The sequence below is a fragment of the Bombina bombina genome, chromosome 3 (assembly GCF_027579735.1).
Source record: "Bombina bombina isolate aBomBom1 chromosome 3, aBomBom1.pri, whole genome shotgun sequence".
NCBI lineage: Eukaryota > Metazoa > Chordata > Amphibia > Anura > Bombinatoridae > Bombina > Bombina bombina.
In genome coordinates, this window is record NC_069501.1 from 193,162,877 (window position 1) to 193,180,752 (window position 17,876).

The following is a 17,876-nucleotide window of genomic DNA, read 5'->3' on the forward strand; positions in this document are numbered from 1 at the left end:
TTAATTGTTTTCCAAACCCACTCCGTGGGTATCCTTTGCTCTGTACCAATCCGTTTACAATACCTTGGTTTCAAAATGGCGCTTTAAACACAAAGTTATTGGTTTAAGTATTTTGAACACTCAGTGCTGAAAATAGTGGGCAGGATAATGTGACATCATCGGCGAATAAAAGATATAACTTTTAGAACGTTATGAAACTTCGTTTTGGAGAAAATATAGGTCAGTAGGTTTTAATTAATGTTTATTAACTTTAATATGTTAGTTGTTTAGCTTAAAAATAACAGAAAGTAATCCTTTAAGATACATGACAGTGATTTTCGCAAGAGCATGTGTTCCAATTCTTAAAGGGACACTAAGCCCAATTTTTTTCTTTCATGATTCAGATAGAGCATGAGATTTTAAGCAACTTTCTAATTTACTCCTATTATCAATTGTTCTTTGTTCTCATGCTATCTTGATTTGAAAAAGCAGTACTGTAAGCTTTAGAGCCAGCCCATTTTTTGTTCAGCACCTGGGTAGCACTTTCTGATTTGGGGCTAAATGTAGCAAACCAATTAGCAAGCCCTACCCAGGTGCTGAACTAAAAATGGTCCGGCTCCTAACCTTTCATTACTGCTTTTTCAAATCAAGATAACATGAGAACAAAGTAAAATTGTTAGTAGGAGTAAATTAGAAAGTTGCTTAAAATTCCATGCTTTATCTGAATCATGAAAGAAAACATTTGGGGTTAGTATCCCTTTAACAGTAAACATTAATACAGAAGTATTCAGTTGTGCAAAAATATTTTACACATTTTATTGGCACGCTTTCATATGTACAACTAAAACTTTTAGGATAGGATAATTTAGGCACACCGTAAAGACACTACTTTTTAAAATAAACATTCCAATGACTGCACCATAAATTCAGCTCCAGAATAAAATTATCTATCTATCCATCAATAAAAATAAAGATTTTTCATTTGGCTCATGCTAGAACTACGTTTATTAATTACCCAGTTAAACATATGTTCAAGTCTGGCCTTTTTCAGTTAATTTTTTCTTGTTCAAATCAAAGAGTCAATGGAATTGGATTACAAGGAGCTATAAAATTCAACACTTACAAATTCCATCAGCAAAACCTACATGGACCAGAAAGATGCATAATAAGAACTAGATCTAATGAGCTTTAACAAAAACCATGCATCACCAGCAGGTAGCCTGCGACAACAAGGGTTAGGATGTTCACGAGCATCAGACTAATGTACAATGCTAAAACTATGCTGTAAATATCTTAGAAAATGTATTTGTTCAAAGGTAGATGCTATATTCATTTTGATGGCTTCTATTATTAAACTCTCTACTTAACACAAATACATTTATTAAACAAGACAATTCAGTTTGAATCCCCCCCCCCTAGATATACATGAAAATATGTGGAATCAATAATGACATTTTACATATGAATAATCATCCAATTTATTTAATTTCAGGGAGATTTTATACTTAGGATTTAGTGTAAAACACCAGGGTTATATATGCTATGAATAAGTAAAAACAGTAAAAAAGTATTCAATGCATTAAAGGAACTTAGAAAACATTTGAGTGAAAGAAAGTAAAGCATAGGAAACCATCTTTATTCATCACATGCTTACCTATAGACTTCAGAAAAGTGTTTGCTTAAAGGGACAGTCTAGTCAAAATTAAACTTTCATTATTCAGATAGGACTTGTAATTTTAACCAACTTTCCAATTTACTTTTATCATCAAATTTGTTTTGTTCTCTTGGTATTCTTAGTTGAAACTAAACCTAGGTAGGTCATATGCCAATTTCTAATTACTTGAAGGCTGCCTCTTATTACATGCTTTTTAAATTGATTTTCACAACAAGAGACTGCTAGTTCATGTGGACCGTATAGATAACACTGTGTTCAGGCACGGGGAGTTATTTAAGAGTTTACACAACACAGTACTAAATACAAGTCAACAGATAATAAATACAAAGTCATGTGATCAGGGGCTGTCAGAAGAGGCCTAGATACAAGGTAATCACAGAGGTAAAAAGTATATTAATATAACTGTGTTGGTTATGCAGAACTGGGGAATGGGTAATAAAGGGACTATGTATCTTTTAAAACAGTAAAAGTTCTATTGTAGACTGTCCCTTTAATGCACCCACTTATTTTCTTTATTGGCAATAATACTCATCACTGATGTTGTAGTAATAGAACATAGTAAAAGATACAGTGAGGAGACACTGTGGTGCTGATGGCAGAAGGGGTGGTATGAAAGCTTTAAGAGGGATACGAAATCTGGAAAATGTTCTATTGCACAAATCAAAAATGGTGGGGATAACGGCCAATCTAGTTATATGTGGTTTTAAATCAGATCAGAGGACTATATAAGCCACCAGCGTCTTATTTGCCATAAAATTATTTTTAAATGTCAAACACAGCTTATCTCAAAAATGGAATACCTTAACATTCGATTCTTCCATGCTGATAACCTGATCTAAATCCGGTTTTGCGGAAGCTGCATTGCCTATGAGTAAGTTAAACGTCGCTCTTAGCAGTAAGGCTTCTGCCATATATTTGCCTTTCGCCTCCACCTCCTTTGTGCATTCGCTGATGATTTTGTCATAGTTCTCCTCTTCCATATACTGTTTGGCTTTTAAATAACCAGATCTATTAAAGAAACAAAATTTTTATTGAAAAATTGGTTATTCTCAACCTATAAATCATGTGAATATACACACTATATACATATTAAGAACACTGCGAGATGGACTCCTAAATATTTAAAATGGTATCCTTCAAAATGGTATCCTTCAGCTGAGATTGCTCTTTTCCTGCCATTTAAACATTCCATCTGGCTCATTAGTTTGGCATATAAACAATCCAACCCACTAATGAAAATAAACTAGTGCTTAAATGGTGAAAGGGAATACAAACTGACATAAACTGGACATAGTAAATATACATCAGTATTTTAGCCATTTGTTCTCAGAACATTCCACCGACAAGTACATATTCAGTTTTGTAAAACTATCCTTCCAAAAGAGACAATTCTAAAATACAGTGCAAGAGTTAATTATGTCCTACTAACTTCACTGCCAAGAGAGCACGTGTCACAAGCAATGGGTTAATTCAGTACTGTAAGCATTCAGGGCAATCAAAGGGCGAAAACACTACTACAATTATGTAACACACAGCAATTTAACCATCTGACTGCCCATGCTCTATTTTTTTGGCTTTGTTTCTTTACGCCAAAAGGCTAGCCCCTGTGTGACGCATAGATTAGCCGTGTGCTTTTTATCCTTTGTTTTCTGGAACACAGAAACTGTCACCCTAAACACTAGATGTGCCTACCTCCTGGTGCCCCCTCAATACATACGCCTTACTGTGGTGGTGGGAATATTGACAGTGATATTGAGGCACAGTTTGGGGTGACTGGTGTCACTTCCTTCTACACACCCTGTTTTTTTTTTTTTTTTTATGAATGGTGTGTTAGAGACAAAATGGCATTTTTTTCCTCTGGGCACCATTTTAGTGACTTAACTGATTGACTATAATAGGGCAGCGACAGACTCTAAGGTGCCCTAGGCATAAATAAAATTAAATACATAAATAATAAAATTATATATATATAGGGGTGTCACCAGAGGCAATCAAAGGTTGACACAGGTACTTGTGTTCCAGGCAATCAAAGGGACTTTGGACTGATGTCTGGGTTTTCCATCTAAGTACTGTGATAAAAACAGATGACTATGGTTTATACTTTTATACTTGTAATTTTACAAGTTAAACGCTATATACTTCACATAGATAGGATTTAATACCATCTATAGAGTGTGTAATGCAATTTGTGATTTAAAGTATTTCATATGGATCAAAGATAATAAAATTTAGGATCCTCATGTTTTATTCTGCAGATTATAACTGCATATAGGCGTTTGGTTAAGAAGAGAAGTTGTAGTCCAATTGTGCTCATCTCCATATTTCTCCTCCAGATATGTACAATACTTTTTCCCAGATGAGTTGACCAGCACTTACGATGCCTCTAGTTATATATAGCATATATTATATTATGCCCCCCCAATTAATGTCGTTTTACATTAGCTTATTTTGGACTGTACTCAAACACAAAGGAGGGGCACAAAGTGATCTCATTCTGTTGCCATAAACAATATATTCATATTGATTTAGAATGTATCTGCTGTTTAGCACTTAAGCTCTGAGTGAATTATTTAGGGAGTATATTATTTATATCTTAAGTGTTACATTGAATTATTTGTTAAAAAATACTGGGTCTTGCCTTTGTGGATGCTGCCTAGTCCGTCAGTTAACCGGCACTAAGTTTAAATATAGCTTGTATAAATGAGGATAAACAAGGGTAATCATCTGGTGTCTAGACACTGGGATAAGTATACACATAAATATTATGTACATAATTATTATAAGTAAGCGTAAAGAAGATATTCATAGAATACCGAGTCACATTAGAAAACTGTTTTGTAATGATTAGGACACAAGAAAAACATCTGATACATCTTGCATACTGATTATTATAAAAATATCAGGATGCTATTCACTAAGATTTAAATACAAAGAACATTGTTGTCACATGTTGAATTATTTTCACTGATTCCCCCATTTATTGTAATTATTTTGGCACATTTCTAGTATTACGTATATTGCAAATTTATTACCATATTGCATTTTAATATGGAGTCCATCGAGCATACAAAAGTTAGGACTATGCTTCTCTACATAAGGTTACTGTCTGGGCTCAGCCAACTCAACAGAATGTGCATGCTGCTCCACTGCAGCCCTCTATTTCCCAACTGATGGTGGCTTTAGCAACCAACATAGAGCACAGTTAAGTTCATATACCTAACTTATGTGCTTATAGAACTATATAACAATTTGTGTAGGTTGCAGCTGGCTAGTAAAGCAACTTACTTCTCTTTAACAACCGATGCTTCTCCCTCTTTGTCCTTATCCTCATCAGCCTTTTCTCCTTTTTGAAGAGGTTGGGAGATGATGTCATCAGTGAACGAACTGAAATATGACTTTATGAACTGTGGAGAAGGCATCAGTGGCTCCCTGTTCTGAAAAGGAACTACTAATATTAGTGCTTTTTCCCCCCCAATTTTCATACCACATTTGACATTACTTTTCACAAACCATAGCAATAAAACAGTGATACACAACCAGTGTTAAGTGCAGGATTTCATGTCAATAGCTGTAAGACTAATTGTAAGAATACAAAACCAAAAATGCACAGGAGAAACAAAAAACAAGGTCATTTTTAACATACTCGGACCATGGTGGCACAAAGCTGCAAGATAATCACACACTACATAATGAAGACAAAGGGCCGTTAATGTGAAACAATTCTTTGGTACAAGGATCCTTGCAATGCAGCACTCATTTGATAATGTATACGTTGTTCATGGTAATGAGAAAATGAATTGTTTTGTGATGCACTGATCAACAGTACCTTGTATTTCTCTTTGGCTTTTTCTTTTCCCAGCAGCTTAAGGACTTTATCTGCAAGCAGCATGCTCTGTTGGTTTTGGAAACCCTCCAATATACAGACAGCTGTGACATCTAGAAACAAGAACATAAATTCTAATCTTCTGAAATAAAAATGATAAAAAAATAAATAGAAGTGTTCAGTTGATATTACTAATGGAAAAAACGGCCTCACTTGTGCTTTGATGTTCTACATTTTAAAGTGCTAAATGAATGAAAAAGAAAGATACAAGTGTGGGGACTCCCCACGCCTTCCAACATCAAGATCAGAATTGGTACTAAATAAGGTTAAAACTGATCAAGAATATTAAAACAGAAATATTAATACCTTCTAAGCATTCCTTTTTGTTGTCAAGCTTTTCTTGGGCCTTTGCCCTTCGAAAAAGAGCCTTGACATATCTCGGATTTAACTCCACTGCCTTAGTGCAATCTTGTACGACTTCTTTCCAGGATTGCTGCAAAAGACAGAATAAGATGAATAAATGATTTAAAGAAGGTGCATGAAATACCACTTTATGCTGCTCTGTAACAACATCAAGGTTTTAAGATAGTTGTAGTTTGTTATGGAACTCAGGAAGCCAATGAAAAGATGGTAACCTTGGGTGACTGGCCAGACAATTAAAACCTAATTTCATCTTGGACAAGGAATAATGTTAGAGGTTGACAAATCAGTCTAAAACTAAACGAGCCACACAGAAAGACACAAACGTATATCAGTGTTCTACACAGAAAATGTTGCCAGCTGGGTGGCATTATGAAGGGCAGTGTAATGTTCTAACATTTTATTCTATCTAAAGCACAAATTAATTGGATGAATTTAATGTGTGAGAGTATATATATATATATATATATATATATATATATATATATATATATATATATATATATATATATATATATATATATATATATAAAAACCATAGAATAATGGTATAGGCAATTAGCACATCTAGGCTGGCTTTACTACAAAGGCTTTCAAAAATGGGGAAATCTGTGACTTTCTTCAGTGGCACAATAGTTACACCCTGTATATCTCTGCAAGTCTTTCCCTTTACAGGAACGGTTAACACTACCTAACACCCATAAAATTGTTTACTTTCAATGCTGTCATTGTATACACTCTCTCCTCTCTATTGGTCATTTCACTTCTACAATGTCGAATGTAGACAGGCTTTGTATTCTAGCCAAGCAGGGAGCTCACTCAATCACATACAGTATCTCACAAAAGTAAGTACACTCCTCACATTTTTGTAAATATTTTATTATATCTTTTCATGTGACAACACTGAAGAAATGACACTTTGCTACAATGTAAAGTAGTGAGGGTACAGCCTGTATAAAAGTTTAAATTTTCTGTCCCCTCAAAATAAGTCAGCCATTAATGTCTAAAACGTTAGCAACAAAAGTGAGTACACCCCTAGGTGGAAATGTCCAAATTGGGCCCAATTAGCCATTTTTCCTCCCCGGTGTCATGTGACTCAGTGTTACAAGGTCTCAAGTGTGAATGGGGAGCAGGTGTGTTAAATTTAGTGTTATCACTCACACTCTCTCATACTGGTCACTGGAAGTTCAACATGGCACCTCATGGCAAAGAACTCTGAGGATCTAAAAAAAAAAAAAAAAAAAAAAAAAAAAAAAAAAAGAATTGTTGCTCTACACAAAGATGGCCTAGGCTATAAGACGATTGCCAAGACCCTGAAACTGAGATGCAGCACGGTGGGCAAGACCATACAGCGGTTTCACAGGACAGGTTCCACTCAGAACAGGCCTCGCCATGGTCGACCAAAGAAGTTGAGTGCAGATGCTCAGCATCATATCCAGAGGTTGTCTTTGGGAAATAGATGTATAAGTGCTGCCAGCATTGCTACAGAGGTTGAAGGGGTCGGGTATCAGCCTATCAGTGCTCAGACCATACGCCGCACACGGCATAAAATTGGTCTGCATGGCTGTCGTCCCAAAAGGAAGCCTCTTCTAAAGATGATGCACAAGAAAGTCTGCAAAGAGTTTGCTGAAAACAAGCAGACTAAGGGCATGGATTACTGGAACCATGTCCTGTGGTCCGATGAGACCAAGATAAACTTATTTGGTTCAGATGGTGTCAAGCGTATGTGGCGGCAACCAGGAGAGGAGTACAAAGTCAAGTGAGTCTTGCCTACAGTCAAGCATGGTGGTGGGAGTGTGATGGCCTGGGCCTGCATGAGTGCTGCCGGCACTGGGGAGCTAAAGTTCATTGAGGGAACCATGAATGCCAACATGTACTGTGACATACTGAAGCAGTGTATGATCCCCTCCCTTCGGAGACTGGGCTGCAGGGCAGTATTCCAACATAACAACCCCAAACACACCTCCAAGACGACCGCTTCCTTGCTAAAGAAGCTGAGGGTAAAGGTGATGGACTGGCCAAGCATGTCTCCAGACCTAAACCCTATTGAGCATCTGTGTGGCATCCTCAAAACGGAAGGTGGGGGAGCACTCTAACATCCACCAGCTCCGTGATGTCATCATGGAGGAGTGGAAGAGGACTACAGTGGCAACCTGTGAAGCTCTGGTGAACTCCTTGCCCAAGATGGTTAAGGGAGTGCTGGAAAATAATGGTGGCTACGCAAAATATCGACACTTTGGGCACAATTTGGACATTTTCACTTAGGGGTGTACTCACTTTTGTTGCCAACGGTTTAGACATTATTGGCTGTGTGTTGACTTATTTTGAGGGGACAGCAAATTTCCACTGTTATACACGCTGTACACTCACTACTTTACATTGTAGCAAAGTGTCATTTCTTCAGTGTTATCACATGAAAAGATCGTACTTTCTCAGGATGCAAGAGGCCATTATCGGCTTATCTTAGAGAAACTCAAGCAAAATTCATACACCAGGCATATATCGCAGCTAAACTACGCTCACAAAGGATACCCGAAGCACATGACATTAACAAATGTTCGGCCTCCTCCTTGGATCTTTATACATCTAATCTGGGACTGTCCTAAATTGCAAGGGTTCTGTGGCAAAGTGTCATATTGGCTTTCTAAAGTCCTTAAAGATCAGATAACACTGTACGTAAAACATGTTTTTTTCTTACAAGATGACAAAAGTAAACACAAAAATCTAAAGTTTATCAGTATGGCTGTGCTTATGGCCAGAAAACGTATCCTTCAATGCTGGATCAAAAGTAGAGACCCTCCTTTTAAAAAAAATTTATTAACTGCCCTACACACACTGTTATTTATTGAACAGGCAGATGTTGAATGACTTTTAGACACAAGGAAGAAACCGTTCACACTAAATGGGGGAGTTCAACTAGTGGATGCTTTTACCCACTTCTCCTCCAATTTTTTATAGCATAATAGCAGTGGAACCTGTATTATTTAATTGTGTGCTGTTTTTTATTATCTAAGCACATACCTCCAATCAGCTCTTGTCTAAAATTACGAGCTTTTAGGGCCAACTAAACACCTGTTACTACACAGGAGCGATCAAGCTCCCCTAGTAACAGGTATTCACAAGCCTCTTATATTTCTATCAGTTCTGCTAAGTGAACAGATGATTAGAAGATTCTCTGTTTACTGGCAGAACGTGTATTCTACTGACTAATACCTAAGCAATAAAGTCAAGTAAGTTGAATCATTATATATATAGATATAGAGAGAGAGAGAGAGAGAGAGAGAGAGAGAGAGAGAGAGAGAGAGAGCGCAACTGACAGGGGAGCATAAGATATTAGATTAATAAAAAGAAAGTATTTAAAAGAAGTAATACAAATAAAAAGAGGTTTTTATAACAAATATGGCATGAACTTTATTTTTTTTTAAAGTTACATTGAAGAGTTTCCATGGCGGATGGTGTCCCTTAGTTACTTGACTACAGGTTGATATCATGAGGATTGTCCTATCTCAGGCGGAGGCTTGGAGGGATGCACGTTTGCTCACATGTCCATTCTTATTCATCTTTAATGTAACAGAGACCTGTTTATTCCTTACTTCCTATTTTTTATTTGGTTTAATGGTTTCTTTTGTTTAAATTGTTTTAGTTGAGGAGTAATCCTCCTTGGGACATAATTACAAAAGTGCTCATGTATCACAGACACTGCATTTATCATTTGCATTATCATGATTGGCTCACTTTAGATTCAACATCTATGTTTTTCTTACAACTGTAAAGTTATACGCGTTTGTATTGCATTTATTACTGCAGCCTGGTTCAAACTCCTGTGTTGATACCCGAGTGTTCTCCAGTAAATAAAGTATGTCAATGTATAACCCCTTAGCGACCATAATGTACCCTGTATGTCGCTGGTCGTTAAAGTCTTTTCTGCTAATAGAGCAGATCTTGCAGCAAATGGCAAGACCACCGTATTAGACCCTCCCTCCCTTCTGCATACTTCCTAAAATATTGCGGTCTCGCTGCTGAAGGCAAGACCACGATATTGAGAAAAAAATTCCCATAGAAAGACTAGCGACATACCATTAAATGGTTAAAGGAGGAAAGTTCCAAAATATGCAAATAAATCATTGAGATAGGAAACCGTGCAGAATATCTAGAAAAGGAAAATGAAAGTAACCAAACTGAACTGGCCAACGTTCAACAAAATGTACAAGGAAAAGATATAATCATTCTAAAATTACAGGACAACTTGGAGGACCTGGAAAACAGAGAACGCAGGCAGAACTTGCGAAACAGAAGAGTCCCTGAATCTGTCCTTACTGCCTTCCCTGCAGGACTTTCTTCAAGAATTGTTTGCCCATAGCTTGGGCCCCGATAAAGTGACACCAACTGCAATTGATACGGCCCATAGAGCACTACAACTAAAACCACCTGCAATGAGCCACCTGGAGACATAGTCCTCAAGCTGAGAGATTTCCAAGTTAAAGAGGATATATTGAGAGCAGCAAGGCTAATTAATCAAATCTCTTTTACAGACCATGACCTTCAAATACTTAGCTGCACTCACCCTTTAACGACGGAAAAAATTCCAACCCTCGACATCACTACTTAGGTCTAAGGGCACCCAATATCGTTGGGGTTTTGTATGTTTTCTATTTGTAATGCATGAGGGACAAAACGTTATCTGCAAAGATCCTGCTGATATAGATACTTTCTGTAAGGAACTCAATCTGAGTTCACTGAAGGAAGTTTCACCTCCTTTAACTAATATCCCAATGGAGCCCTCTGATCCTCTATGTTTGAAGCTACCAAGTCCTAAATTGCAAAATGTTCCAGCAAAAAAGGCCAAGATCTCAAAACCTTCTCCCTCTAAGGATGCTGGGTGATGAACTGTGGTAAGAACTAGAACGCTTAGAAAGGGTAAGTTTTTTTTTTAATGCATCTGTGGAACTCTGCTTGAGGGACAGTTACTTATACATTATATGTTATTTATAGTTTCTCATAACTGTTTTTATGGTAATTTCCTTGCTTTACTGGAACTATATTTTTAACTCATACATTTGAGGAGGACAGGGATGTGCCCTCTCCTAATTCTAGAAAGTGTTAACTGAAAAGTAAAATTACATTTTTATGTTCTACTTTTGTTCTTTTTCTCTCATGAGTTTGTTAAACATGGTTATACTATATTATTTATAAAACTCAAGGATTTAAATACAAGCCTGTTACTATACTATTAGGTAAATAAACACACCAAAGGTCTGAATATACATCACAAACAACCCATAGCAATTTTAGCCTGTAAGCTTCAATTTGGAGTAATTTTATTCCTTCAAAAAAAAAAAAAATTTTCAAAAAAGGTAAAGAGCTGTAATATTTTCCACACAACTTTCCCACCCATCTCCATATAAGCAACCAAGACAGGAAGATTAATGGGGTTAGCATACTCATTTACAACTTTATACCCTTTCAGTTGTTAAAACTAGACTACGACCAAGAAGGGAGATACTTAGGAATACATGGCTTGATGTTTGAGTGCCAAATTACCTTAGCCAATTCTCTATGCTTCGAATTCCCAACAAATGCCTTTTTACCATAAAGTTACGAATGCAATTTTAAATTTTACCAAAGACGTCTTAATTGTAGCGGGGTAACTCAATCTTACATTAAACCCCATCATGAACAGTTCTAACAATCATTTACACATTGCTAAATGTACCCTGAAAACAATATGGTTTAATTTCCATTTTCTAGTGTTGCAGAATACATGGAGATAATAGAACATCCAAACACCTTGCGACAACCCCTTTTTTTCCCCACCCACAGGGTACAAATTCCTGCATAAATTACATTCTTGACGACCACCTGATGCTAGGTCAGTGCTCGATAAATATGTTCAAAATCTAAGAGCCAGGTACGTATAGGTGTGTATTTGCGCGTATGTATTTACATACACGCTATATATATATATATATATATATATATATATATATATATATACACACACATATATATATATATATATATATATATATATATATATATATATATATATATATATATATATATATATATATATATATATATATATATATATATATATATATACACATACACACACATACATACTCCAAATAAGTGCACTCTCACTTGCCAACCCAAACACAGACCAGGGTGCTTAACAAGATATTCAATCTGGACAAGGATAAGCACAACAAATAATTTATTCGGCAGTGACGTTTCGGGGCATTCACCCCTTCCTCAGACTGAGGAAGGGGTGAATGCCCCGAAACGTCACTGGCGAATAAATTATTTGTTGTGTTTAAGCTTATCCAGAATATATATATATATATATATATATATATATATATATATATTACTGAGTCACAGGATGTGTACCTGATCCGGTGTGTTGTATTACTTTTTCTTTGTAATCTCCCTTGGTTCTTGCACCCATTCCGGACTGGGGTTAACTGCCTGTGGCTCTGGTGACATCACAGCTTTTTTGGAGTGCTATTTAGCACCCAGGGCTGGATGTTACTGAGTCACAGGATGTGTACCTGATCCGGTCTTGGAGTGCAGTTCCCTTCCATGTTTTGTATTTTCTATGGGTGATTACAGCCACCTGTGCACCCCTTCTTTGTTTTCAGTTTGTTTAGCTTTGTGAGCTCGCATGATGGTGTGCCTGTGTTAGGGACTCAGGCGGTGGAAAGGACCTTGACGTGGTGCCTGAGCTTTCCCATTTGGCCAGATGCGGTGACTAACCTTTCCAGTTGTGATTTTATCTTAGCTGTGAGCTAGCTGGTGAGTGCTCGGTGTTATATATATATATATATATATACACACATATACATACACACACACTAGTTTTCTACATTACCATTGCACTAGTTACATTTAGATGCAAGTGGAAATGAGAATATACTGTGCAGCTAGCACAATCTAAATGAAGTTCTGAATGCGTGTGTGTTAAGCTAAAATATGTTTATGTATTTATGGCAACACTAAGAATCCCTAATTATTATAGCAAAGATAAATAATTTTGAAAATACACTGTTAAAGTACTTTGGTGAATTTAAGTTAGTTATGTAGAAAAGACACGGTCACATTAAAGCAGCATTGTTTGAACAAACTGCATGCTAACCCATCAGATAAATCAATACAAATATTTTCGTATGAGGGGAGCACAGAGTTCAAGCTTTTTTAAAAAAAAAAAATAAAAAAAAAATCATGTTTCATTGGGTCCAAGGAAAAGCACAGAAGCAATAAGTAAACACATACTTGAGAAGATAGGTTTATAATTTGCTAATTTCTTTGAAAGGGCATTACTACAAGCTTTTTCTGTGCATATATCACTTAAACCGATAAAAAAGGACATTAAACACTAAATACATTTCATGCAACTACCTCTAATCATGAGTGCCACCATTTTGGAACTTAGGTTACACTGAAGGTATCTGAATAAGAGTTGCTGCACATGTGGTGCCTCCCATGACTAGAGGGAGGCGGGGAAATGCACTAAAAGAATATTTCTATTTTATCTTCAACTGCAGGGTGTTAGGATTCTGTATAACAGACTGAAGATGTCATTACAACAAACTTTGTTAATAAACATTACTGACATACACTTATGTCACATGTGTTTAATACACAAGATACTAATTATCACCTGTGAAGGTTCTGTTTATATACTTACTTGCTGTTCATAAGCAGCGGCTCTGTTCTGATAGAATGTAGACAAGTCATTTTTTTTCTCAGAGGGGCAGAGGCTGATAGCCTCAGTATAACACTGAATGGCTTGTTCATATTTGCCAGCTTTGAAATACTTGTTACCTTTGTTCTTTGCTGCTTGGGCTCTTTCAAGAGGGTTCTAGAAAAAACAAACAAAAAAAACATACTTAAATCAAAACAAATTGCAAAGAAAAAAAATAAATCTTGAGGAGTCTTAAACATAAATGTAACACCCTAATTTAGTAAAAAGAGACATGTATAACAATAATTCTAAAGTAAAACTAATTAGGATATTTCACCGAGTACAAATGTGCGATTACTATTAGTGGTTACTTAAAGGGATACTAAACCCAATTTTTTTCTTTCATGGTAGACAGAGCATGCAATTTTAAGCAAGTTTCTAATTTACTCATATTATAAATTTGTCTTCATTCTCTTGGTATCTTTATTTGAAGAGCAGGAATGTAAGCTTAGGAGCCGGCCCATTTTAGGTTTAGAAAATAGGTAGCGTTTGCCGATTGATGACTAAATGTAGCCAGCAATCAGCAAGCGCTATCCAGGGTGCTGATCCAAAAATGGGCCAGTTTCTAAGCTTTCATTCCGATTTTTCAAATAAAGATAACAAGAGAATTAAGTATAATTGATAATAGGAGTAAATTAGAAAGTTTCTTAAAATTGCATGCTCTATCTGAATCACGAAATAAAAAAAATTTGGGTTTAGTATCCCTTTAATGACCAGCGTCGTACCCTGTACGTCGCTGCAGTCCTGGGCTGCAGAAATAGATTTGCACAGCTACTCTGTGGCCCTCTCTGCATCAGACATCGGTGGTGCCGGTCGTTGGTGGGTGGGAGCGTAAGGAGGGAGGCGGTTGGGCAGCCCATCGCTGGAGAAGGCGGGAGGAGAGCGGAACCGCTACACAGCAGGGAAAATAAAATAAAAAAATAAGAGCAGGGAAGTGAGGTAGGAGGAAGGGCAATAAGGGGGGTCATATGTGGGATCCATTGAGGGAAGGGGATCTAGGAGGGGGAGTGTAATGAGGGGGAGCAGCTACACTACAGAAAAAAAGGGTATTTTTTTTTACAAAAATCTGCCTAAATTTGCAGCAAACTGGGTACTGGCAGACAGCTGCCAGTACCTAAGATGATGTCAAATAGGTAGAGGGGGAGGGATCAGGGAGGTTGTGGGTAAAAGGGGACCCTACACTGCAGAAAATATTAAAAAATATATATATATTTATATTAAAACAAAAAAATAAAACACATTCTTTTTAAGATGGCGGTGACAATTGTGGGGTGGGGGAAGAAAGAGCTGTTTGAGAGGGGTCAGGGAGGGATCAGGGGGTGGGATGTGTCAGGTGGGAGGCTGATCTCTACACTAAAGCTTAAATTAACCCTACAAGCTACCCAATTAACTCCTTCACTGCTGGGCATAATACAAGTGTGGTGCACAGCGGCATTTAGCGGCCTACTAATTACCAAAAAGCAATGCCAAAGCCATATATCTCTGCTATTTCTGAACAAAGGGGATCCCAGAGAAGAATTTACAACAATTTGTGCCATGATTGCACAAACAGTTTGTAAATAATTTCAGTGAGAAACCTAAAATTGTGAAAAAGTTAACAATTTTTTATTTGATCGCATTTGGTGGTGAAATGGTGGCATGAAATACAGGGAGTGCAGAATTATTAGGCAAGTTGTATTTTTGAGGATTAATTTTATTATTGAACAACAACCATGTTCTCAATGAACCCAAAAAACTCATTAATATCAAAGCTGAATAGTTTTGGAAGTAGTTTTTAGTTTGTTTTTAGTTATAGCTATTTTAGGGGGATATCTGTGTGTGCAGGTGACTATTACTGTGCATAATTATTAGGCAACTTAACAAAAAACAAATATATACCCATTTCAATTATTTATTTTTACCAGTGAAACCAATATAACATCTCAACATTCACAAATATACATTTCTGACATTCAAAAACAAAACAAAAACAAATCAGTGACCAATATAGCCACCTTTCTTTGCAAGGACACTCAAAAGCCTGCCATCCATGGATTCTGTCAGTGTTTTGATCTGTTCACCATCAACATTGCGTGCAGCAGCAACCACAGCCTCCCAGACACTGTTCAGAGAGGTGTACTGTTTTCCCTCCTTGTAATTCTCACATTTGATGATGGACCACAGGTTCTCAATGGGGTTCAGATCAGGTGAACAAGGAGGCCATGTCATTAGATTTTCTTCTTTTATACCCTTTCTTGCCAGCCACGCTGTGGAGTACTTGGACGCGTGTGATGGAGCATTGTCCTGCATGAAAATCATGTTTTTCTTACCTTGGCCATGCCTCTGAGTATTGCACACCTTGTGCTTTTGGGCACTCCAGTGATGTTGCAGCTCTGAAATATGGCCAAACTGGTGGCAAGTGGCATCTTGGCAGCTGCACGCTTGACTTTTCTCAGTTCATGGGCAGTTATTTTGCGCCTTGGTTTTTCCACACGCTTCTTGCGACCCTGTTGACTATTTTGAATGAAACGCTTGATTGTTCGATGATCACGCTTCAGAAGCTTTGCAATTTTAAGAGTGCTGCATCCCTCTGCAAGATATCTCACTATTTTTTACTTTTCTGAGCCTGTCAAGTCCTTCTTTTGACCCATTTTGCCAAAGGAAAGGAAGTTGCCTAATAATTATGAACACCTGATATAGGGTGTTGATGTCATTTGACCACACCCCTTCTCATTACAGAGATGCACATCACCTAATTTGCTTAATTGGTAGTAGGCTTTCGAGCCTATACAGCTTGGAGTAAGACAACATGTATAAAGAGGATGATGTGGTCAAAATACTCATTTGCCTAATAATTCTGCACTCCCTGTATACCAAAATGGGCCTAGATCAATTCTTTGGGTTGTCTACTAAAAAAAAAATATATACATAGTTTTGATAGGGAAATATAAAAAAATGGCTCTATTTCTGTTTAAAACGTAGTGATGGCAAAAATGCTGAAAATGCTCTGGTCTTTTGGGGAAGTTTTGTCTGAAATGCCCGGTCCATAAAGGGACAGTCAACACCAGAATGTTTGTTGTTTAAAAAGAAAGATAATCCCTATATTACCCATTACCCAGTTTTGCATAACCAACACAGTTATAATAATACACGTTTTACCTCTGTAATTATCTTGTATCTAAGCTTCTGCTGACTGTCCCCTTATTTCAGTTCTTTTGACAGACATGCAGTTTAGCCAATCAGTGCTCACTCCTAGGTCACTTTACATGCATGAGCTCAATGTTATCTATATAAAACATGTGAACTAATGCCCTCTAGTGGTCAAAATGTATTAAGATTAGAGGCATTCTTTAAAGTCTAAGAAATTAGCATATGAACCTCTTAGGTTTAGCATCCAACTAAGAATACCAAGAGAACAAAGCAAAATTGGTGATAAAAGTAAATTGGGAAGTTGTTTAAAATTGCATGCCCTATTTAAATCATAAAAAAAATATGTTTGGACTTGACTGTCCCTTTAAGGACCAAGGTATGTATATATCTTTACATGCTGAGCTAAAGCTGTTTCATTCACAGGGAGTTCTATAATGTTCTTAGTTTGGGTGTAGAATCCCATTAATTTGTAGGAGTCTGGCAAAAAACATAATTTATGTAAGAACTTACCTGATAAATTCATTTCTTTCATATTAGCAAGAGTCCATGAGCTAGTGACGTATGGGATATACATTCCTACCAGGAGGGGCAAAGTTTCCCAAACCTCAAAATGCCTATAAATACACCCCTCACCACACCCACAATTCAGTTTAACGAATAGCCAAGAAGTGGGGTGATAAAAAAGTGCGAAAGCATATAAAATAAGGAATTGGAATAATTGTGCTTTATACAAAATCATAACCACCACAAAAAAGGGCGGGCCTCATGGACTCTTGCTAATATGAAAGAAATGAATTTATCAGGTAAGTTCTTACATAAATTATGTTTTCTTTCATGTAATTAGCAAGAGTCCATGAGCTAGTGACGTATGGGATAATGACTACCCAAGATGTGGATCTTTCCACACAAGAGTCACTAGAGAGGGAGGGATAAAATAAAGACAGCCAATTCCTGCTGAAAATAATCCACACCCAAAATAAAGTTTAACGAAAAACATAAGCAGAAGATTCAAACTGAAACCGCTGCCTGAAGTACTTTTCTACCAAAAACTGCTTCAGAAGAAGAAAATACATCAAAATGGTAGAATTTAGTAAAAGTATGCA

The 17,876-nt window shown here is 36.8% G+C and overlaps 1 protein-coding gene across 1 annotated transcript in view; it reads right to left on the reverse strand.

Moving 5' to 3' along the window:
• TOMM70 (translocase of outer mitochondrial membrane 70) overlaps nucleotides 1-17,876 on the reverse strand; it is a 127,030-nt gene that overhangs the window by 96,506 nt on the left and 12,648 nt on the right. Inside the window, exons 2-6 of the mRNA XM_053706062.1 lie at nucleotides 13,588-13,761; nucleotides 5,844-5,970; nucleotides 5,481-5,590; nucleotides 4,940-5,088; nucleotides 2,455-2,662 (exon numbers count right to left, since the gene is read on the reverse strand). Coding sequence (XP_053562037.1) covers nucleotides 2,455-2,662; nucleotides 4,940-5,088; nucleotides 5,481-5,590; nucleotides 5,844-5,970; nucleotides 13,588-13,761 — 768 coding nt within the window. The remainder of the gene's footprint in view (nucleotides 1-2,454; nucleotides 2,663-4,939; nucleotides 5,089-5,480; nucleotides 5,591-5,843; nucleotides 5,971-13,587; nucleotides 13,762-17,876) is intronic.